We start from the raw sequence: 24850 nt of genomic DNA on the forward strand, positions 1-24850 counted from the left end.
TAGTGGAGCAAGAAGCTGTCTCCCTTTTGCCATCTTCTTATCCAGATGAAATTTTAAACTATAACAAATTATCTGTCCTTCCATTTGTTCACCTATGTGTGTGTTTTCCTAGTGTCAGTTAGTGGTGAATAATTACAATGCATCAGTGCTAGATCTGAGAAGAATATACTATTGCAATTCCCTGGATGACACTAACATTCTTTCTATCCTAACCTGAAGCCCTTGGTGATGGTACTTACATTATGTCTGATTCTTTCTTCATAGGTAAAATGTTACAATTTTAACATATATAAAATAAAGTCATGGAAACCTGGGAATAATATGTAAGAGAGACTACACCATGCAAAACTTGTTTAATCAATAGGAATCAATGAAATTTGTAGTTGAGATAAGAGATGGAAATAGATTTTGCTTTTCCTATTGAACAGTTTTAAAAGAGCATGAAATAACATAATCCTATTAAACATCTTGAAATAGATTTTAATGCCCAAAGTGCATTGCTTTGAGGAACACTCTCTTCACTTGGAGTGTTTATAACTTAGGCTATTAAATGCAATAATATGCAAAAAATTTTTCATCTCATTACGTTTATGTTTTATCTCTCCCACCCCAATAAATTCTGAAGGAAACAGTGGTTATTTTCTCCTTACTGCTTTATGGCAACTCTTGATTTATTACAAATTCACTTAAATGTTCATTGCCCTATTAAAGTAACTTCTTTTCATTGAATTATTTTAGTTTGATTACACTATTATATTTATATGCAAATACTTATATCCGTATTATATTCTCATATTCATCTATATGATTCATATTTTATATACATTGTCAAACAAGGAACTATAAAATACTTTTATTTAAGGTTTGCATTCTTAATACTTGTTTCTGAGAAGTACAAATATGCATTTATTTGTTTAGATTATAATTATAGGAAAGAATAAAAGACATTTTGCATAATGAAATTAACACTTTTGCAAGACTAAGAAAATATAAAATGTGATTCATATTTTATGGTTATACTAATTTTATTATAAAATGGGAAGTTTCTAATTCTCAATCATGGACGGAAAATCATTGAATTATATAATCTCTGTCCCTATGTAGAGTCTAAATAAATCTGTTTCAATTTATTTTATAGATATAAACTATAAAGGACTTTTATTTTAGAATGTTTCATTTTAGTACTGGAAGATTTTTTAAAAATATTATTGCTCAAATATATACTTTGAGTGTGATTTCCCACTATGTGCCTTTATTTTCCAAGTGGCTGTCCAACTTGCTTGTAACTCTGTAGAATTGAGATTCTCATTCATACAATGCCATGCATTAACTTGATGGATAACCATAATTATTAGAACAGTCTTCTTTACAGTTTCCCTGTAGCTTTCACCAAATTGTCTAATCTCTACCCTCGGGACAACACAAAAAAGTCTCATTCCTCTTCCATAGAGCAAATCTCCAATATTGGAAGATGAACATAATTTCTCCTCAATATATTTTCTGCAGGCTAGTCATTCCTAGTTGCTTCAGGCTCCCTTTTCATGACATACTGCTGTAGTTCAAATATGACTTGTTTCTTCTGAAATGCATTTTGAAACTTATTTACCATTTTGATGGTGTTGGGACATGGGACCTTTAACAGCAAATTAGATCTTTAATTGGGATTAATGCTTTTCTCCAAAGAGAGGGTTAATTCTCAAGGGAAGACATTAATTATCCTAAGAGTTGTTTGTTATAAAGTGAGTCCAGCCCACTTTGTCTATCCTTTCCACACCTGCTCTTTCACCTTCAAACATGATATGAAGCTCTTGACAGATAATTTGGCATGCTTTTGTACTCCCTAGTTTATCAGAATTGTGAGCCAAATAAATCCCTATTCTTTACAAATTACCTAGTCTGTAGTATTCCATTACAGCAAAAGAAAGTGGAACAAAACAAATATTTTTTTTTTGGTCAAAATTAAGTGTGCATAAACTTCAATTATTTTTCTTAAAGAAAGTTTCCAAAATGAGATAGAAGATAATTCTGCTGAGTCTGAAAGTTTAGATACAAGGGACCTATTCCTGGAATCATGTTTCACTGAGACTTGGTTTAGGAGAAGTACATATATCATCTGACTTTATTCCATACTAAAGAAAAAGTGGTTCTTTTTGTTTTACAGAATTATTTGTCTTTACCCTAAACTTTAAACACTCCTCCTCCAGTGCAGTAACTCTCCCACTGGTACCTTTTATGAGCTGAAGCACATGGTAAAATTCTGACATCCAATATAAATATAGTTGGAAATAAAATCTTTAAAGAGGTAATTAAGACTAAAACATCATAAATGGTGGAGCTCTATATTAATACCTATAGTTCTTATAGAAATAGAGATATTTTGGATATACATTTATAGAGCAAAACAATATGTGCAGATAGAGCAAGAAGACTTCCATCAATAACACAAGAGAAGCTTCAGAAACAAAAACAAAAACAAAAACAATCTTGTAATCCTAGCAGCACAGGGAGCTGAGGCAGGAGGATCCCGAGTTCAAAGCCAGTTTCAGCAATGGTGATGCACTAAAGCAACTCAGCGAGACCCTGTCTCCAAATAAAATACAAAATAAGGCTGGGGATATGGCTCAGTGGTAGAGAACCCTGAATTCAATCTCTGGTATCCTCCCAAGGGGAAAAAATCTTGATTTTGGATTCTAGCCTCCAGAAATATAAGAAAATATGTTCAACCATAAGAATGGGATCTGTATTAGAATAAGTTATACTTCATGTATATATATGTCAAAATACACTTTAATGTCATGTATATAAAAAAACATTAAAAAACAACAAATAAAATAAATTTATGTTTTTTGAGCCCTGCAGTTTATTGGGTTTTATTTGTTTGTTTGCTTTAAATGCATTCCTAAGAAAACAAGAAGGTATGTAAGGACCTTCCCGTTAACATGAAACCACAAGTTCCTGTAGCTATGAATGAAACTGTAAGACCAAATTTCACAGCCACATTCTCATATTTTTTTCCTGTCACTCCATAATACCCTGTTGTATATATTCTGGGGTATGAAAACTGTTAAAAAATAGTTGCCTTTCATAACAAAGACTCATAAAATCATCTAAATATTTATAAGCCTCAAAAGCTAATTGACATTATTTTTTATAGTCTGAAGATAGTTGAAATTGTTTCAGATAAATACTAACCCACAGGCACTTATATGTACGAAGCCAAATTTCACAATCAGTTGTTGAATATTAATTTACACATAAGAAAAGGAAAACAACAAATAAACTTTGCTCAAAGAAATTGTATCTTAAAAGTTATTTTCTAGATAAGTTGATGAACCTTATGATGAACCAAAAATTTTGAGGTCTGTTAAGAATGCCCTAAACTCAAGGAATACTTCTATCAGAAAGTTATTTTAAACAAATGAAAACATTAAAATTTGTACTTATGTACATCACCTCCATACTATTTTGTGAATAATATTTTAAAATAGGTTATTTGGAAAATATCTATATATATATATATATGGAAATGAATGTGTCTCTCTATATAATATATAGAGAGATATAAGCACTATAGAACTCTCTCTCTCTCTCTCTCTCTCTCTATATATATATATATATATATATATACTCTCTCTCTCTCTCTCTCTCTCTCTCTCTATATATATATATATATATATATATATATATATATACAAGCACACATTTGAAATTATACATGTGTCTTACAGTCTGATCTGAATACAATAGCCTTTTTGAATGTAAAGGACAAAAGAACTTGAGAAAGTTAAATATGTCACTTTTTAATTGCTATTGCTAGTAAGACATTCTAATATATATTCAAATAAAATTTCATCAGGCTTAAAGATGAATTTCAATAATGTCTTACATATTGTTATAATTTAAAGTAGTTAAGTCTTCAGACACCAAAATATTCTGCCATATTTTGGTTCTACAAAGAGAAAAATGATTTTGTTAAATGATGTTGAAAATTACTTCATTTCATTGATAATAAAATGGATGGTCTGTAAAATTTAAAATATATGAGTAAAAGTAAATGATTCTTTGTAGGGATTCAAATGCCTTGCTTAATTGAATTGAGCAAATAAAAACACAAGTGGAAGACATTCTAAAATATAAAATATGTTATTAACATCAACTTTAATAATTTTATTTCTATTTCTGTTCTTTGGATTTGTTGTTATTTTTCAACAATTTGATTTCACTCAATATAATGCTAGTCTCTAAGAATGCATCTGTGAATAATAGTTTCTTAGTATTTTTTGTTTGTTTCTGCAAAAGTTAGAAGTACAGCAGTTTTGACTGAGTAGGTCAGTATGAATCCAGGGCCTATCCCAGGTATATTTTCAGGATTTGTAGAGAAACAATATGATGAAGAGAGCAAGTAACCACAGAGACCACATCAACTGATACTATAAAAATAATAATTATAATAATAATAAGAAGAATTTCATTTATTGAACTATAACTCTATATTATGGGTTTGAAGGCTGTGAGGAAAGTGGTTTTAAATGGGTTTATTCCTCAAATTCAGAACCTATTTTAAAATGTTTTCTCATGTAGCAATAATACTAGAAAGCTCTTAATTTAAACAAGATAATACTGGCTAATTAAAGCCCTACAAAATTGAACTGCTTCTTATCTTTTGAAAAAATTTCTAGAGTTTTAATATGATTTTCACAAAAAGAGCTGAGCTACTTTTGCAAGCAAAGTAAGCCATTTTCTTCAAGTTTCTGTATTGTCCAAGTGAATTTCTAATAAAAGGAAATTATCTCCCACAAATAAATGATTCAGCTTATTTATAGAATGGGCAAATGGGAATTCAATTAAAGATTTATATGGCTTTATTTAATTAAAATAATTATACAATATAAAATTCTGTGAATTATTCATTGAATTTTTCTTAGATTTACTCATTAAGTTTAATGCACATGAGAAATCCAGAAACAGGAACATTTTATATGGATTCTATTGAAACTTATCTACTTAAAGAAAATTTGAACTGTTTAAAGACAAACAAATGAACATGTGCCTCAGTTTCTACTTGGGATACAAAAGTACTTATCTCTAGAATGATAAATGCAGCAGTTTGAATTCTGTTAAGAATGAGTTTATAAGTTTCTATGTGGCCAGACACGTTGGCACATGTCTGTATTCCCAGCAACTTGGGAGGCTGAGGCAGGAGGATCATAAGTTCTAAGCCAGTCCTGGCAACTTAAAAAGGACCTGTCTCAAAATAAAAAATTAAAAAGAAATAAAAAGTGCTGGGGAATTAGCTCAGTAGTAGAGTGTCCCAAGATTCAATCCCCAGGACAGAAGTGACAGATGTAAGAAATGCTAATGAAACCCTTATGAGATGATGTTTCATTTACACTAGAATGGCATAAGTTTAAAAATCTGACAAAATCACATATTGATTGACAAACATCTCCGATCTACTAGAACTTTCATGTAGTGATTTTGGATACGTATAAACTGCTTTGGAAATTTAAAATTTCTTTTCAAATCAATCAGCTACCTAACTTATGATTATGCAAGTCCAATTTAATTGTTGTCAAAGTGGGAAAGAAAAGTGCCCCCAAAAGTTACACAGAAATATTTCTAGCCGTCTTTTTTTTAAAAAAAAACCAAATTAGTTAATGAACTATGGCCTGAAATTTACAACCTGGTTGTGAGTGTTATGGATTTAACTCCAGAGCCCAATGCTGGGAAGCTGGCACACTCCTCTGGAACTCTGTGTGGGCCAGAGGCCCTCCAGGGTTTGGCTTCTATATTCTCCCATTTCTCTGCAGCCCATTAAAGGTAGCCCAAGAGGCCTGCTGTTTCACACGCCACCCCCTTGGTGCACGTTGAGGAATCCATCATCCAGCAGGTGCTTAAAGAGGCAGAGATGAGAAGGGATAGCCATTGCTCATGCTCATTGGAGACAGCTGCTCAGGCGGGTCCAGGAAATGGGAAACATACGGATGGCAGCGACAGACGGGGATGCTTTCCTGAACAGGGGACCTTCTGGAGCCTATAGCCACAGCTGCAAGCACAATTAGGGGCTAATATGACCTTGCAAATGAGTACTGAGGACATATCTGACCTACAAAGAGCCAGGTCACCCTAATCCTGGAGGGACAACAAAAGGGAGCCAAGAAAAAGCAGAGCTGCATATGTATTGCTGGCACTGGGCAATTGCAAAGCAGTCCTTATGGAAAAAGAAATCATCCTTGGCCTCCTGCCCCCACCATGGTCACTGTCAACACAGAATTCTCCTGTAGGAAGACAGAAGGAACGAAGAAGGAAGCAGGCGGTCCAGAGGTCTCTGTCCATAGATGGCAGAACTTACTGCTCTGAGTCTGAGGTGAGGCAAGACATTTTGGTAGAAGAATATGGGCAGAAGAAAGAAGCTCAGGACATGGTACCAGGAAGTAAAGAGTCTATTAAGTCTTTTGTTTGTTGAAAAAAAAAATAAAGTTGGCTGTCCTTTTCTTGTGGATTAAAAAAAAAAAAACCCAAATTAGAACATTAAAATGTCCCCTAAGAAAAGAATGTGTAAAGAAATAATGGCTCATGAATTAATCAGCAATGATTAAAATCAAATAATCTCAAAGCAGTACAAGAAGGAAAAGATCCACAGTTTTAAAATACTCTCTCTCATTTGGTAGGTTGTCATTTCACACTAATGATTATTTCCTTTGTTGTGCTGACAATTTTTAGTTTAATATCTTTGTCTATTTTTCTTTTGTTTCCTGTGCTTTTCTTGCCCCCCCCCCGCCCCCCGCAATTCCTTCCCCATTCTAATGTCTCCAAGCATTTGCCCTAAGGTTTACTTTATAGCTTTTTTAAAAATTTGTTGGTTGGTTTATTTCAGGTCTACCTGCATTTTTAATCCATTTGAAGTTAATGTTTGTAGGTGGTGAAAGAGAGGAGTCTAGTTTGATTCTTTTCAATGTGGATATACATTTCTTCCAGCATCATTTGTTGAAGACATCTTTCTTCAATGCCTGTTCTTGGCACCTTTGCTGAAAATCAGTTAGCTGGAGATGCTTGGGTTTAATTTCAAGCTCTCTATTCTGTTACACTGGTTTGTGTGTCTGTTTTTACACCAATACCATGCTATTGTGACTGTAACAGCTTTTCACATGTTTTACAGTTGGTAGTGTAAATATTCTTGCTTTGCTCTTTTTGTTGAAGCTGGCCATTGCATTTTGTTTCTGCTTCCATATAAATTTTAGGAAGTTTCTATTTTGAAGAAAAATTTCATTGGTATTTTGATGGAGATTTCAGAGATTGCATTGAATTGTTTTTCAATATCTGAACATGTTAACAATAATAACTTTTTCAATCCTAGAACATGAGAGTTTCTGTGTGTGTGTGTGTGTGTGTGTTGTGTATGTGTCCTTTTCAGTTCCTGACATCATAGGTTTCTAATTTTCATTTTAATTTTCACTTTCTTGGTTAAATTTATTACTAGGGTTTTTAGTGTTATTATTTTGTTTTTGATAACTGTTTTAAATGAAATTCCTCTCATGATTTATTTCTGTTATGTTGTTATTGATTTATAAGAATGTCATTGATATTTCTATGTTGATTTTTTATCCTGCAACTTCACTGAATTCATCCTCCAATTATAATTATCTTATAGAGACATTCTTAGCCTTTCCCTCATAGAAAATCTTATCATTTACAAACAAAGGCTTAATATCTAGCATATACAGGAAATAAAAGGAAGAAAGAAATACCTGATCAGAAGGTGGGAAGTAGATATAAATAGATATTTCTCAAAAGAAGACACACAATAATAAACTAGAATATGAAAAATAATATCCTCAACATTACTAATCATCAGGGTGATACAAATTAAAACCACAAAAATGCCCTTCAACAGATGAACGGATAAAGAAAATGTGGTATAAATGCACAATAGAATATTACTCAGCCTTTTGCAGGTAAATGACATTTGCAGGTACATGAATGGAGCAGTGAAATAAGCCAATCTCCCAAAACCAAAGTCTGAGTGTTTTCTCTTATATGCAGAGGGTAGTTCACAATAAGGGAGTGAAGGCTAGGGAAGAATAGAGGAATTTGGGGTTGGACAGAGGGGAATGAAGAGAGGGCAAGGAACATGTGGTTAGCAAAGATAGTAGAATGAATCAGACATTATTACCCTATGTGCATATATGATTACAAGAACTGTGTGATTCTACATCCTGTACAACTAGAAGACTGAGAAGTTGTATGATATATCAAATTGCATTCTACTGTCATGTGTAACTAATTAAAACGAATTAAAAAGCACAAAGAAATGTAGCATCACTCCAGTAAGAATGGCTATTACCAAAAAGTCAAAAAGGATGTGGTTGTAAGTCACTGGTAAAGGCCTTGCCTAGCATGCACAAGGCCCTAAGTTCCATCTCCAATATAAAAAATGAACAAACAAACAAAAACAAGTTTAATGCAAGTGCTACTGAGGAGCATGTGGAGAAAAGGTAACTTTTCCCCACCATGATTCTTTTGGCAAACAACTTCAAAAGAGAAGTGCAATTGTAGATAAACCTTGAAGAGTTATAATTTAACCGCATGATCCATATTCTCTGGGTGTTGGAATTTCTTTTTTTTTTTTTTAAATATTTATTTATTTATTTTAGTTTTCAGTGGACACAACATCTTTGTTTGTATGTGGTGCTGAGGATCGAACCTGGGCCGCACGCCTGCCAGGAGAGCGCGCTACCGCTTGAGCCACATCCCCAGCCCCTGTTGGAATTTCTTAATTTCAGTAAACCAAAAATTCATCAATTACATACTCTGAAGCTCTGCTCTTTATTACATATTAGATTCATAAATTTTAGTTTTTCAGGATGAATTTTTGATTAATCAATTTGAGACTATGAAAAATGCCTTTCTTCCTTTTCATCATTAGCAGCATAACCACTGACCAGTGTCTGACACATACTGAGCAAACAAATTTATCTTTGAATGGAAGAATAGTGAATGGAAAGTACTATTTCTTAGGAACAACTGTGGGCTGAATAGTATTCCTCTCCAATTCATTCATTCATGTTTCCATACCAGTATGAATTGTATTTGGTAATAGGGCCAAGAATAAGGTACAGTTAATTGATTTTGTAATGGTGGGATCCTAATACAATAGGACTGTTTTAATTAGTTATACATGACAATCCTTGTAAAAACAGAGACATCAGGTTGCACACACAGAGAAGAAATTCTTATGAAGACACAAATAAAAGGTGCCTATCTGTATCACCCTCATCTTGACCTTGCAGCCTATGGAAGTATAAGAAAATTAATTTATTTTGTGTAACTCTCCTTGTCTATGGTGTTTTGTTATGACAGTCCTCATAGAATAACAGAGTGATGGACGTATACATGTGCACACAATATATATGGAAATACAGATACTGTGTCTATGCTTTATATATATATATATCATATTTTTACTCATTCATGTCAATTAACATACAAATTTCATTTCCTTTGTGTATTTACCCAGCGATGACATTACTGGGTGATTTAATGTAAATTCTATTTTTAATCTTTTTTCATTTTGGGGGAGGTCCTCACTATGCTGTTCAGTGAGGTTTTGTGAGGTCTCAGGTAATCTTCTTGCCTCAGCCTACTAGATAGCTGGGAATACAAGCATGTGCCACCATGTCTCGCTTATTTTTAAATTTTAAGGGAATTCCATTCTGTTTTGCTATGCTACACTTATTTAGATTTCCACCAACAGTGCACAAGGGTTTCCTTTTCTGCTCATCACCATCACTTATCATTGACTTTTTGGATAGCAGTCAACATTGTGAGATAATATCTCATCATGGTTTTGATTTACAATTTTCTGATGATTATTAACCCTGAGCATCATTTCAAATACCTCTTGATTTTTTTTTTTTTTTTGGAAAAAATTTGTACTCAGGTTCTTTGTCTCTTTTCACCTTTTGTTTTTCCTTTTGTTATTGAGCCATATAGATCTTAAATATTTTGAAATGTGTTTGTATATATCTCTATACCTTAACAGGTATATGATTTACAAATCTCTCATTCTATAGTTTGCTGTTTCTTTTTCTTGATTTCTTTATTCTCTGTATGCATTTTAGTTTGGTGCAAATTCATTTATTTATTTTTGCTTTTGTTGCCTATTCTTTAGATTTCAATTCTAAGAAATTTAAGTAATAATAGAAAGTATGATAGCAAATTGTCACTGAGAATCAGACTGTGATGCCAGTTCACATATGTGATTTTACTAACTTACTGGATGGTATGAACTTATCTTCATTTAATACACATGAAAATATAGAACTGAAGAATGTGACTGACTATATGACATATTCACCAAAGTCACAAGAATTACACATTGCCAGAGCTAAAAATATTGTTATGTCTGACTGAAATGTCCTTATTTTAGCCATTACATCACAGACTACTGCTATATTTGCCCTTCATTCATCCTATCATCATTTAACCTGTTTTCCTCAAAAGAAAATCATAACATTTTCTATAGCAACTGCAGTCATGTCCCTTGGCCAGGGAGAAGAACGGCACCATCTCTGTAGTTGTTCTATCTGCAGAGTGGTAAAGAAAACCTTGAATCTACTTCCCATCTGAGATGAGGACAAATGGTATATAGTACTTCTTCCTATTTAAATATGACTATCTCCTAAATAACATTTTCTTAAGTTGTCAAGATATGTACTTACTTGTTTAGACAAAAAACAACCATTTAGACAAAAAGCCAACCACTGTTTTTCTTCAGTAAGAAAAGAAGTACACACCTACCATGAGGAAAAAGGACTGCAGCTTCACACATAAAGTCTTCATATTCAAATGCTAAATATTACATTCCACCATTTATTTGAAAATATTTCTAAAACTCATAAAATATTAACTGTCCTGCCTCTTGCTTTAAAACAACAATATTTTCCCAAAATGAAGGTCACTTCTGAAATAATTTTTGAATTATTTTCTCTAGGTATTTACATGTACAAATTACAAAAATATATATTCTGCACAATTCATGCTACAGAGAAGATTTATTTGAGTAGATAATAAAGGTTTGTAACACCAAATCCTTTTGTGCCGAGTTATCATTTTTTACTTTAAAATTGTTCATACTTCTGAGGCTATTTTCAAGCTTTCTATTTTCATACTAATTTAAAATATTTCCTACATTATCATGAAGATAAACTGTTAGATTAACTTCTTGAATTCTATCAAAATGGAAATGTGTTAACATACTTTATGTCTGTATTCAGAAAATACATATATTTATGCAAATTATTTTCACTTCACACTCAATAATTATGAGTGCTTATATATCTTATTGTTGCATTCATTTTGTAGAATTGCACACTGAGATAAAATTAAATAGATTATGACCAATTGAAATGTGATATTGGCATTTTATTTAGATGTTCTCCTTAGCAGTATTCATTTTAACACATCTTACTATGATATTTAGGATTTTTAAATTTTTTATTATGAGGAAATATTTTATCAGTATTATAATATATATGTGTGTATGTGTTTGTATATTTGAAACTTGCATCAAAAAGGATGATAAACCAGAATTCATGCCAAAAAATATCAGGATCACGTGGCTAAATCACAGAACTAATTAATTTGAGAGCAGTGTGAGGTACAGAACACCCAGAAATTAAAAACTATGACCTGGAGATGACATTTACCTATCAATAAATCTAACAAAAATGTGCCAAATATTTACACTTAAAGCATAAAACATAACTATTTTATTCTTTTCTTCCCACAAAAACAATAATTTCCCTAGATGTGAAATATGAAGAATCAATGATTAGATTCTGAGAAGCCAAGGAAAAAGACCACCTAGGTAGGTATTTTAGAAAAACACCAGTAAAGTTCCTTGATGTGTGCTTTTTTGTGTTTTGTTTTGGGGTATTTTTGCTTTTCATATACATGAATGGATTGAATTAGTAAGTAAACAAAGCAAATGAAGTAATTTCCAATCCCCATCAATAAATATGAAGTAATGAAATTATTCATGAGGAAAAATAGGTACATACATAATTCTGATAATAGTATCCAAAATGACATTGCATGAAAAATTATTTGAATGTGTCATCTCACTGATCATCAAAAAATGCAAAAGAAATCAAAATATTTTGCTACTTTACTGTCTCCAGAAAGAAACAAAACACCAAGAACTATCAATGATGTAAAACAATTTGTCCTCTCCCAGATTGATTGCAGGAATTTAAATTAGTACAAGATCTTTGTTGAACTATATGGCAGCATCTACTGAAACTGAGTTTACACTTCAGAGAAGAGCACAGCAATTCTACTTTTAGGTACATATCCAACAAAAAGGCATAGGCATATTTCTCAAAACACGTGCATTTTCATAACAGCATTATGCAAATTATCAATAAAATACCTTTCAACAGTTCAATGGATATGGCATATTCATAGGACCTAATACTCTACAAAAAAGAGAATGAATAAATGAATGACCACTGTCTGTTATAGTATGAATGAATATGATAAATACAATACCAACAGAAAGAAGTTTCCCATGAATTTAATGTACTATGATCCCAGTGAAAAAAAATTATATTAAAAAAGGCAATCCTAACATATGATGTTATAAGTCATAGCTATAGTAGATAGTAATTATCTATTCTCAAGGAATTTTAGTTGTGGGGATCTTCGGGGTGTTGGCAATATTCTTTTTTTTGGTATGTTTTCTGCCTATATGGAGTGTTGTTGCTGATAAAATGTATTAAGCTGTACACTTATAAATTATGCACTCTTATTTATATATTTATTTAAATAAAATTTATATTTTAATATAAAAGTATTGAATCTCTACATCTAGAATATTTAACCAATGTCACTGCAAGAAAAAGATTGAAAAAACAACATTGAAGATTGAAAGGGGGAAACATTTTATTTATGAGGTACTGGTGAACAAACGAGATGAGTTTTTAAGCATATTAAGGATAATCAGCTAGCCCTAAGGTTTCGGTGTCTTGCAGCTGTTAATCAGTATGTGTTTCAGAGGACATACAGAAAATTGGTTTGTTTACAAAAGTGATTCTATTCAATACAGTATTAGAAATAATAACTTTCAATTTGATATCCAATTATTGATACACAAAATAGATGAATAGTTGTTATTATCCACCTAATACTTAAATTGAAGCAAGTCGTACATCTCATTTTTCTGTTTTGAGTTATCATTTGATCTTTTTAAAAATATTTTATTTTTTTGTTGTAGTTGGACACAACACCTTTATTTCACTTATTTGTTTTAATGTGGTGCTGAGGATTGAACCCAAGTTCTTGCACGTGCAAGGCGAGTGCTCTACTGCTGAGCCAAACCCCAGCCCCATCATTTGATCTTAAATACATTTTATTTAAATAACTGGAAGGCTTTTTTATTTGAATAAAACACAACATGTTTTTACCTTCACATTATGTTGTGCAATATATTCAGAATATTTATTTTATCTTCAGCAAAGAAAACTGCCAGGAATGAATTACTTTAAAATAGGTGATGTTATTCTTTTTCTAAGCAAACATTTTGAAAGCACATGAGGAAACATGGTCTGATATGGGCAGGAAATGCTCCCTCTTGAAGATAGAAAATGAACAGATGTCTAAAGGGCATTTAGACATTCCAAAAGCTAAGCAGTTGAGCAACCAGTGTTCAACAATGTTTTTATGTGCTTTTTGTCTTTCTTTTCCCTTTCTTCCCTCCCTTCCTCCTTCCCTCTCTTCTTTCTCTTTGCTTTTCTCCCCCATCTCTCTCTCCTTTTCTTAACAATATAACCATGGCATTTTATTCTTTATTCAATATGAACACAAATATAGCATCTATCCCATTATAAATGTAAATATTAAATAAGATATAGACATTGAGGTAGTATACATAGGACCTGCAATTAGTAACCCTCAAAAAAGTTTACCTAGTAATGTTGTTTTATTATTTTTCATTTATAAGAGACATATAAGTTTAAAGAATGACAAGTAAGCATATTTGGTCATAGAAAAAACTTATAATGGTAAAGAGATCTATATGAACACGCTTTTCCTGTTTTAGGTTTAAAAATTCTTAGGAAACAAATAGAGTCATTTAAATAAAAAATATGAGTTTACCCAGATTTTCCAATAAAAAATTGTCATATATTCAGTCCATTTTTGCCAAGAGTCTAAACCTTCCAAGAGTACAGCAATTTTTCAATCAATAAGGAATGATATTCAACTGATTTGAACTGTGTCGAGTATTCTAAGATATATTTAAATAAATCAAAGTGAGCAAAATCACATAGAATTTTGTTTCTCATGATACAAATGTCAGCATCTTTTAAATTCTTGTATTCACTCTGTATAAACTCGATAGAAATATTATAATCACTTTTTTTTCTGAAAAGTTGAAGCCAGAATTAGACAGTCAGTACATATAGGTTAATCAAATCAGGTTGGATCAAGGAGACCAATTTTGAGTGAGTCTGGGAAGCTGGAGACTGTCCCCTGAGGGATTGAAATGTGAATTTGTTTGGAGCCCTTCCTCCACCCTTATCAAAAACCTGCTCCTGCTCCAACCTGTTGTTAAGGTAATCTGTCCAGGAATTGCCCTTTGCTACAAGTAGCTATAAAGTTGCTAATTAATGTGTCCTGGGCTGCACCACCCTCCACTTTCCCCTTCAGCCCACCTGTTTCCCACGTTTTGACCATCCCACCAAGCAGTTCTGGGCCTAGTCATGCATGCAGAAAAGAGAAAGATAAGGGGAAGAGGGCAGGAGAACAAAGGAAGCCTAGGACATGTAAAAAGGGCAGAACACCTTGCTTACGGGTATACCAGAATACCAGCTATGACCCCCTTCTCCCTTGAGGGAAAAATTTATGTTATCCCTTTTTAAATAAACTCTGCTTTATATTCTTGCCTTGGCTTGCTTCTCTAATGTTCAAACTTCAACACGTGGGGAAGCAGGACTCCTCACTGGTAACCTGCGGTATCAAAGTCACTTTTTTATTGGTGCACTATAATTATACTTGTTAGTGGCATTCATTATTCCATATTTGTACATGCATAAAAACCACAATGAGAACATTGTGAACATAATCCATCTCATTTCCAGCACCTTCTCTTTCCCTCTTCTGATCTGCTTGTTCCACTGTACCAATCTGTAAGCGCTTTTGTAAGTATTATTTTTAATTGTTGATGGACATTTTTATTCATTTATTTGTATGTGGTGCTGAGAATCGAACCCAGTGTCTCACATGTAATGAGGCAAGCGCTCTACCACTGGGTCACAACCCTAACCCTATAAGCACTTTTAGTAGGAGAAGGAAATGATGTTTAGATTATAAACTTTAATATATTTTTAAGAAAATTTATGGAAACATTGTGAAACTTAATGTTTTGAAAGAAGAGAACTATGTTTGCTACTCTGTTCTCATTGTAATTTTCCCTATAGTAAACTATTTCTAGAAGTTACCTTGTTTAAATTTCTCATTTTGAGAGTAAAATATAGCATACAAACTCTTTATATAATTTTGTTTGCTGCCTGTTAACCAATCTGCCCAAGAAATTTCAGGTTGTCTGCATTTTCTATAACACCTTTAAAATAAAGGACTTGACTTTTCAATGTAACAAATTTTCCAGCATTTTATCTTCTACTCTATTAATACTTGACAATTTCAGAGGGAAAAAATACATCTCAAGCTATGCTGTGGATCATGGCTAAACTCAAAGCCACAGAGCATGGACTTTGATCTTGAACGCAAAACATCTGATCATTTCAACCACAACTACATTCTGCCTTATGTTATGGCCACAGACAACACTCTATTCCTAAGGTTACATCTTCTCCTTTAATCAGCCATTGTTTAATCTCCTTTAATGCAAACAATCTTTCTCCAATTCAAAAATTACAAAAGTGTAGATGCAGCAAAGCAAAGTCAGTTCAAGAAACTCATATTCTGATTAAGTGCTGTTTATTATACTAAAAATTGGAGATGGATGACTTCTGTTATTTCAGTATTGCATTTTTATTTTATGTTATTTTTGCAGATTGCTTAGGTCAGATGGAGTGGTTTTTGATGTCCACCTGAAGTGTTTGAATAATGTTAATGGTATGCTAAACATTGAATTTTATCTATTAGCAATGAGGAGAGTTGAAAGTTTGAATTAGAAAAAGGCATAATAAAAAAGATATTTTACAGATTGCAGAATCACATCGGTTACACATCCACATTTTTACATAATGTCATATTAGTAACTCTGTATTTGGAGTAAAAATGGGAGTTCATAACCCACTTGAATCTAATGTATGAAATATGATATGTCAAGAGCTTTGTAATGTTTTGAACAACCAATAAAAAAAGGAAAAAAAAATAAAAATAAATAAATAAGATATTTTACAATTAAAACCATCATGTTTTAATCTCACTGCTTACCTGACCCTGTTTTTGGTCCCATGGAAAATAAACAAGACTCACTTTCTTTTATTTCAACATTTCATTTGAGTCTGAACAAAAACATGTAAATTAACATATTGGGAAATAATATGATAAATGGTATAAAACATGAATCAAGTGCTATAGTGCACTAGAAGTATGAACTAGTTGAATACAAGGGGTTTGGAAAATCATTCTTATTTTAAGATTAATTTGTATGCATAAAGAGATCAGATTTTCAAGGTATTTTACATATTTAGGATAAACCTCCTTGGTTAAGAAAATATTTTTAGTTGTAGATGGACACAAAACCTTTATTTAATTTTTATTTATGTGTGGTGCTGAGCCTAGAACCCAGTGCCTCATGCATGCTAGGCAAGCACTCTACCATTGAGCCACAACCCCAGCCTGATATTTCCTCCCTTTAACCTTCAGTTATTCTCCATATAAACAACCTTTATTGATTACACAGCCCTGAAAGTTTAATATCCAGCAATGTCAAGACTGTGCATTATTTGTTTATTCATTTACCACTCTGTTCTGTTCCATAGGGGATTCTAGGCACCTTATGGGAAAGGGATAAAATATGAATTAAAAAAATAAAACATTCAGGTTCAGCAAAAGTATAAATTATATTATGAGATTAAGCCTAAGGAGATTTGGAGAATGAGAACAGCCTGGTACTATTTCTATTAAATTAAAAAACCAGTTCATTGGACAAATTGACGCAGCCATTTTTTAAAAAGCTATTTGGAAGCCACTCTCAGTTTTCAAAAGCTCTGTGTAAACATGGGCTGCTTCATGTTCCCGACATTTCAGCTGAACTTCAAAAAATTGCCTTTTTTCCTTCCTTTCAACCTCTAACCTGACCTCCAGCACACTCCCACTTCCTCTGAGCCAAGGAGATGTCAATATGAAAGTATTTTATCAAGCGAGGTTGGTATTTTTCTGGAAATGCTGTAACCTGGGTGGCAGCTGGGCATTTGGGAAGACTGTGGAAAGCTTATTTTGGAAATCTTTTTATTATCATGACACTCAGACTCTTGCAAGTGGCTCCAGGGCCTCACACCCGGATGGGCTGTAATGATAGGAGGACCAAAAAAAGAAGTGTTGAAGTGGCAGGTGGGTGTAGAAGTCCTCTTTTCACAAGATGGCAGGATGCTCGATAGTCTTCCTTCTACAGCTCTCCTCTTGTTCCAACCTCTCCTCCAGGACCAGAGTGTTTTGCCTTGTCTTCTGGAGGCCTGGCCTGGAGCATCCTGAAAGAATGCTGCCGAAATAGGCTTCCAGGAAGCTGTGTCAGAGTGTGGCACTGGGATGCAGGCTTTCCTGGAACCAGAGAGCAGGCTGGGCAGGGTGCTGTTGGTCTCAGAGTGAGTTACAATTTTATGCTGAGATGTCACTCTGTCCTTTCTTGATACAGCCACCCAGAGGTCCACAGATGGAAGAGCCACCCTACCTCCCCATGCACCCATTAAGGAGGAGCCTCAAGACAGTGAGATACCACTGGTTGCATCTCCCAACCACTTCGCTGAGTGGAGTCTCCTGCAGCTCATTCCCCTCGTGACTTCCCTACTTAGCCGTCTGATAGACATGTCTAGCTAATATGTTCAAAACACAAATCTTGATTAATTTTAATTCCTACCTTCCCATTTTATTTTACTTTTTTCTTCCCCAGGCTTAATCATCTCAGGAAATAGCACTGGCATCCATTCAGTTGCTCAAAGAAAAAACCTGGAAGTCATCTTTGTTTTTCTCTTTTCTTTACTCCAACTATAAATCACATCATTAAGTCCTGTTGGCTCCACCACTGGGATATTTTGCCAAGCTGAATCCCTTTCAGCATTTTTACCACTGCCTTGTTGGCCAGCCCCATCCTGTCCTGCCTGTACTGCCACAGGGGTCTCTTTACCCAGTCTCCCTACTTTTCCCCACTTATTTTCAAAGGCATTGTTAGTGGCACTGCAGTCAGACTGGCTTTACACACTGGACCCTCCACTCACTGACTGAGATGGCAAGTCACCTGATTGTGCTATGCCTGGATTTTGCCATCTGCAAAATGAGGACAAAAATAGTATTCATATCAGAAAGTTTTCATGAGGATTAAAGGAGATCATACATATTAAGGTGTTAGGGTAGTTCAGAGCACACTGTTAAGCACTGAATTAATATTAGCTTTTTATTTATTTTCCCCAATCCCCAGGCCATTCTCCATGTGACAGATACTGAAATATTTTAAAGAAGCAAACCATATCATGCCTCTTTTGTCTTTCAGAGTCATCCATGGCTTCCTATTGCCTTTGGAAGAGAACCCGAATTTCTATGAGGTGTTATGAGACTCTAGATAAAACCTCCATTAACCTATCTCCAAGTTTGATCTTTTACTGCTGTTCCCATTGGTCTAGAGTTCTAGCCTCATGACCCTTCTTCCTTCCCTGAAGCATGCTTCATTTATCCTCACCTGTTCTCATGCCTGGGATGCTTTTCATTTAAATACTACATGTTAGGCCTTTCCTGGTGCATGTCCTGACCCCCACATATCACTGTCTTGTGTTCTTCATATCACACACCAATGTCTGAAATTACTTGTTTACTTGTTTATTATTTATATTTCTGTCCCTCTGTCCTTCACCATCACCATATCTCCTGTGGCTTCAGTGCCAGCCTTGGAGAAGGCCCTGAGAAATGTTTATTAAGCAATAGAATAATGACTGCCATGGCCACTATTTATTTAGTATTTACTATGTCCTCTGCGCTTACAGAAATCTGCCCTTTAATCCTTGTAACAATACTGCAGGATTAGATAGTTTAAATCTCATTTTAGAATTGAAGCAATAGTGACTCTGGGAAGAAAAATTATTGAAGGCCACCCACCTGGTAAGTGGGTGAGACTAGACTTTAACTTGGGTCTGTTTAAGTCCATGGACTTTATAGGTGATAAACACTGGTAAAAGGCTGCCAGAATAGAAATGGACTTATGAATAGAAAATGAGACTTCAGTGTCAAAAGTACCCCATTGACATCGTTTTGAAAATTAATGGTTTTAGAGAACTTTCTGTATGCTATGTGCTGCTTTTACTTGGATTTTCATTTTGAGGGTGGGTGTTGTTCATCATGTTCTAGTTTTGTTGTAATTTTGGAGAGATTTCACAGGAAGCATTGGTTGGATTCTATTTAGCTTCGATTATGAATTGGTTCAAATCTACTGGGGAGATGTCTGCTAGAAAGTTAGAATAAACAGTGTTCTAGACTTTTCTGGCCTTTAAACTAAAATTTTTCAGTGTGGACTAAGACCACAAGCAGCTAAATCATTTGAGCTTCTGATCTGAGGTACTTGATAAAGTGAAGATTCCTGGATTCACTCTAGACTTTTTTTTTTTTTTGGTACTGGGGATTGAACCCAGGGGTGCTTTACCATTAAGCTATATCCTTAGCCTTTTTTATTTTTATATACAGTCTCACTAGGTTGCCCAGGCTGACCTTGAACTTGGGATCCTCCTGCTCATCTTCTCAAATTACTAGGATTATAGGCATGTGCCACTGCACCAGGCTTATTCTAGACTGTTGGCATTAGATGCTCTGGTGGGCCTCCCAAATTTGCAGTATTTAACATCATGTTATTCCAATTAAAAGATGAAGATCATTGGTTATACCTGTGTTCTAACTAGATATTTTTTTCTTTGATTAAAAAAAATCTGTAGAGCTATATTATTAATCATTTTATCAAAACTCAATTTGGGTAGGTTTTGATCTCTGATCATGGGTCAAGTGTACTTTTTTCCCATGGTAATGGCCCTTAGGCCCCATGTCCCAGGCCAATGTTGGCTTCTTGGTCATTGTGTTCAATGTTTCCAGCATAGATGAGGCAAGGGGGCCTCATTTAGATCCCAGAGATAGCTCTAAAGGGGTCATATCTTCTGATACATTTGGTCATACTAAAGTTACTTTTAAAAATCAGATTTCTTTTTGCTACTTCATTCCCAGAAACAATTCTTGAATAATCAAAATCCCTAGCCCTTAATATCTGTGTTTTCCTCCCCTCTGTTCACACTCTAAACAAAAGCTCCATGTTTTAATAGACACAATAACAGTAAAATTAGCTTAATTAGACTCTAGGTGGATTTAAAATGTAACCTAATGGCAGCCCTGTCTGGATTGGAAGTCATGCATTTTATTTTTAGCACAGAATGTATTTGCAGTGCCTGGTAGGGGATTAAATGATTATTGAATTAAAGTGACTAAATAATACAAGCATCCCTCATCTATAGATTCTATCCTGATGTTTTTTTGCCAATTGTGATTTCAGAAATCTGGGCCTCCAGCTTGGAGCTTAAGCCACCTTCTTTCTGTCCTTGACTTCCTGAGTTATGCTGCAAGAGAAAGTCAGCAGTTATCTTTCCTGCCTCTGCTCCTTTCTCTGGTCTCTGCATCCTCTAGGTTCTTAGAGAGCTCAAAATGTGAGGCAAATTATAGTTTAACAGTCTCATTCTGAAGAACTTACAACTAGCTTGCTCCTTTCTCCCTCCACAAGTGCTCGCATATGCTTTTATTAAATAATAATATCCAACACTGCAGCAGCACTGTTCGCTTTGTCTACCCTCTTCTTGTTAGGCTATTTACCAAGGGGAAACTGAGACATAGATCATCCAACCAGCTGTTGGTAGAGCCCAGTCTAATTTGTGGCTTGTTCTCATTCAGCTGATCCTTTCCTGTGTGCTTGGTGACCCTACCAGGTCTGAGGAAAACAGGCTGAACAGTTTTTGATCTTTTGGACTAAGAGTATATGTGTATTATGTGCTCTCAGCTTATTAAGAACTCAGAATATTTGATAGAGAGTTTTGGGAGTAGGGAACAGATCCGTTAGCTGAGAGTCAGGACTGCTTCATTTTGGAACCTTTACTCTAAGCTTCTGAGCATTATTACAAGCACAGCCTAGGAGGTAAATGTAAAAATAATTTTCTTGCCAGTTTTTCCTGCATGGTATCCTAGCGACGGTGGACTGCCTGTCCTTGGGTGTTGGGGCACCAACTGGGGCAGTGTCAGAGCTTGCAGAGTGAAGGGATATGAAGGGCATGATCAGTCACCCTTTTTAAACTCAAGCCATAGTTTATTTTTAGTTTATCTTTTGGGGAGTTTTTAACCCAGTTATATTTGAGCAACATTTTATGTTCCGATCACCAAAGTAATATATGTTTATTGTTAGGTAATTTGGCAAAAACAGACAATCCCAAGGAAGAAAATTAAAAATCAGCTGTAATTCCACCATTGTTAACATATTGGTAAATATCCTTCTATTTATCTGTTTTACCAAACTTTCTTACAGTAATTAGATTCTGGAATCAGCATACAGTAAAAAAAAAAAATCTTATAAAGTCAAATGTACCCTAAACCACCATGGACAGTAATTCTAATGCCTAATGCACATTAAAGTTTGAAAACCTTTAAGCTAGACACAAGGAAAGAACAAATGAAAAATCTATATGAAATGAAAAGTCTAGGGGCAAAACCATTTGCCCTTTAAGATTACTGTCAAATCCCTAATGGTGAGTGGATGGTGGGGAAGAATTGAACTGAGTTCCTCTTGCCTGTAAGGTTTATTTCATTCTGTTTTAATATTGGGGTTTTGTAGCTTTAATGTAGGCTAACAGATTTACTTGTGAGGATGACAAGCCATAGTGGTAACATGTTTTGCTTGGGGGCATAGGTTCTAAGATAGTAAGAAAATATGGACACAGTGTAACTCCAGAAAGTCCTTACTACTCCCCACAACTTTCCCCCACCCCCCAAGCAAAGCAAACACACACTCAACTGGGATCATTTGTTTTGTTTTGTAATCTTTTATTTTATGGTAAATATGTTATATATACCATTTTTAAAGTTGCATGTGTTCCATTGTAAGGATATGCCACAATTTAATGACCAATCTCCTATTATATATTTAGGTCATTTGCAATTATTTGCTGTTAATTTGATGAAATGAGCATCCTTATGGATAAATCTCTTTGCCCATCCATAATTATGTCTGTGGATAATACTTAGATGTGGTATTGCTGGTTCATAGGATATAAGAATTAAGGTTTTTAATTCATATTGCCAAATTGTCCCCAGAAACATTGTATACTTCCTTCAGAGTATTTATTTCCCACTGTTACTGGAAATTATCACTCAAAAGAGTCTCCACAACATGCCGTTTTTTTGGTTTTTTTTTCTGGGGGGGGATGACCCAGTACTGTTGTTCATTGCCTGTCCAATTTATCCTGGAAAGAAAAAAAAAAGAAACAAGGCTAGAGATGATAAGTGCTGCTGATTGATTCATGTGGGAGAGTGAGATAGATAACAGAAGGGTGAACGTGGAGGCCATTTCTTCTGCTTGTAAGCTATCTTCAGCAGACCTTGAAGGATGACATACTGCTTAATACTTAAAGGGTATATGCAGTTTTTAAAAACATATTCATTATAACTTTTGATTTGGAAGATAATTTGGCACCTTGTCATCATAGAAGCTACAGGATGGTAATGACATTTGTATGGAGAAAATTGTATGGAGAAGCACTGCCTAATCCAATCCCTCATTTTAGAACACTGAAACCAGAGAGCAGAGGAATTTTTTTAGGCCACGCAGCAAATTGATGATGGAGTTGGAGCCATACGTGAAGGTTACTGATTCCTGTTTAGTGCTCTTTCCTCAAAGTGAGATAGCCATGGTGTGTGTGTGTAGGGTGGGTGGGTGGGGGACAATGATAAAACACATAAAGGTCTCCGAATGGATAGCCAGGCTATCTTCGAGAGCTTATGAGCTGCCCCTCCTGGACAAAAGTTCAGTTGTCTTTTGCAGGGCAGTTTGCTTCATCTCCCCCTGTGAATGAATGGACACTTATACCTTAATGGCCAGTGTCTTTGCCAGAACTTTCTTCATCTTTATGCCTCAGTAGTGAAAAAGTATCAGGGAATACTTTCCTGATTCCCTTGTGCATTCTTGTAGCACCTCTTACCTTTAATACCCTTATGATCATTTTGATTACTTTGTATTTAGTATTTAGTATTTCTCTCTCTGACTTGATTGTAAGGGGTGTGGATGCAGGTACTTTATCTTCTGTTGCTCCTGGCACATACTGAGCTTTATTTATGTTTCAACATTTGAATATTTGGATGGATGCTAATGAATGAATTAGTAGTGTAAGGGTTGCCAGGCGTTGCTGTTTCTGATTGTCTGCAGAACCCAGAGAGCGGTCCCTATTGCCAAGGGCACTGAGAGAAGAAAGGAGACATTTGAAGTTGTTAGTGTGGAGACAAGGCAGAGGGTATGGTCTGCTTCTCTGGGTGCTTGATAGTAGCCTCCTGTCCTCTGGAGTCTGCAACCACATCCAACCCGGCATTCTTTTCTGTCTTATTAAAGTCAGCCTCCTCAATTTAGTAGGAACTATTAAACAGGGGGCTCCTTGAATCATTCTGAAGAAGAAAATTCAAGGTCAGGGCTCTTGGAGGGCTCCTTAGCGGGACCAGGAAAGCACACCGGGTCATTTACATCCTTGTCTTCACAGTTGATGGGTACTTGCTGCAAGGGCTGTCAGTTCTGCCAGTGGTTGGCTGGGCGCCAGAGCGGCGCCGCTGTGAGGCCGCAGGTCCTGCCCCCTCCGCGGGTTTCACTCCCCCTCCTCCATCTCCCAACTGCCTCGCTTTTGCAGCATCCTCTGCAAAGGAAAGGAATGTGCCGTGCTGGGACGCGCCGTCCTGGCCAAGCGGCAGCACCTGGGGCATTCTCTGGATTGCCAGGGTCCGCCATCTGGCACTGCGCCACTGCTTTGGTTGGTGCTGATATCAAGTGGGTGTGGGTTCTTCGGGAAGGCTCCGGCGAGGACGAGTAGGGCGCGGGATGCGCCGCCAGCGCGTTGAGGCCCCAAAGCGCTTGGTCGCCCAGCGCTGCTGACCCGTAGCCCGCCTGGGCTCCCAGAGTGGGGCGCATGGAGCCGCGGCACTGCCCGCCCCGGGACACGTGCCTTGCCGCCCTGGGGGGCTGGCGGGATCCATCAAGGGGGGGCTGCAGGTGTATGCACGCGTCATAACTTTCGGTGGTCTGCGGGCTGGAGGGTCGGCAGCAAGCAGCATTCATGGGCTGCGTTCTGCAGTGCTTTGTGTCTCTCTGGGCGCGGCGTACCCGGAGCAGGTTCGTTCCCCGCCGGCCATCTGCATGGGAACCAGCTCGTCCCTGGAGTTACAGTGAGAGAATTCGTTGAGCCGGCTTTGGGTTACTAATCGGGAAGGGCGCCGAGGGAGATGCCTTGTTGTTTTAAGAATCAGGTCTCCAAGTACAGCCTGCGTTCCTGGTAACAGGATTATCTTTCAGCAGACAGCGCGGCTTTCCGAAATCCGCTATGGTTGGGGGCCCCAC

At 35.6% G+C, this 24850-nt stretch overlaps 1 protein-coding gene across 1 annotated transcript in view; it reads right to left on the reverse strand.

Moving 5' to 3' along the window:
• Positions 1-24571, reverse strand: part of LOC143388570 (pyridoxal kinase-like) — a 151386-nt gene extending 126815 nt beyond the window's left edge. The window contains exon 1 of the mRNA XM_076842251.1: positions 24211-24571. Within this exon, the coding sequence (XP_076698366.1) occupies positions 24211-24571 (361 nt within the window). The remainder of the gene's footprint in view (positions 1-24210) is intronic.
• Between the last annotated feature and the right edge of the window lie 279 nt (positions 24572-24850).

Source organism: Callospermophilus lateralis, unplaced genomic scaffold (assembly GCF_048772815.1).
Source record: "Callospermophilus lateralis isolate mCalLat2 unplaced genomic scaffold, mCalLat2.hap1 Scaffold_64, whole genome shotgun sequence".
In the NCBI taxonomy this organism is placed as follows: domain Eukaryota; kingdom Metazoa; phylum Chordata; class Mammalia; order Rodentia; family Sciuridae; genus Callospermophilus; species Callospermophilus lateralis.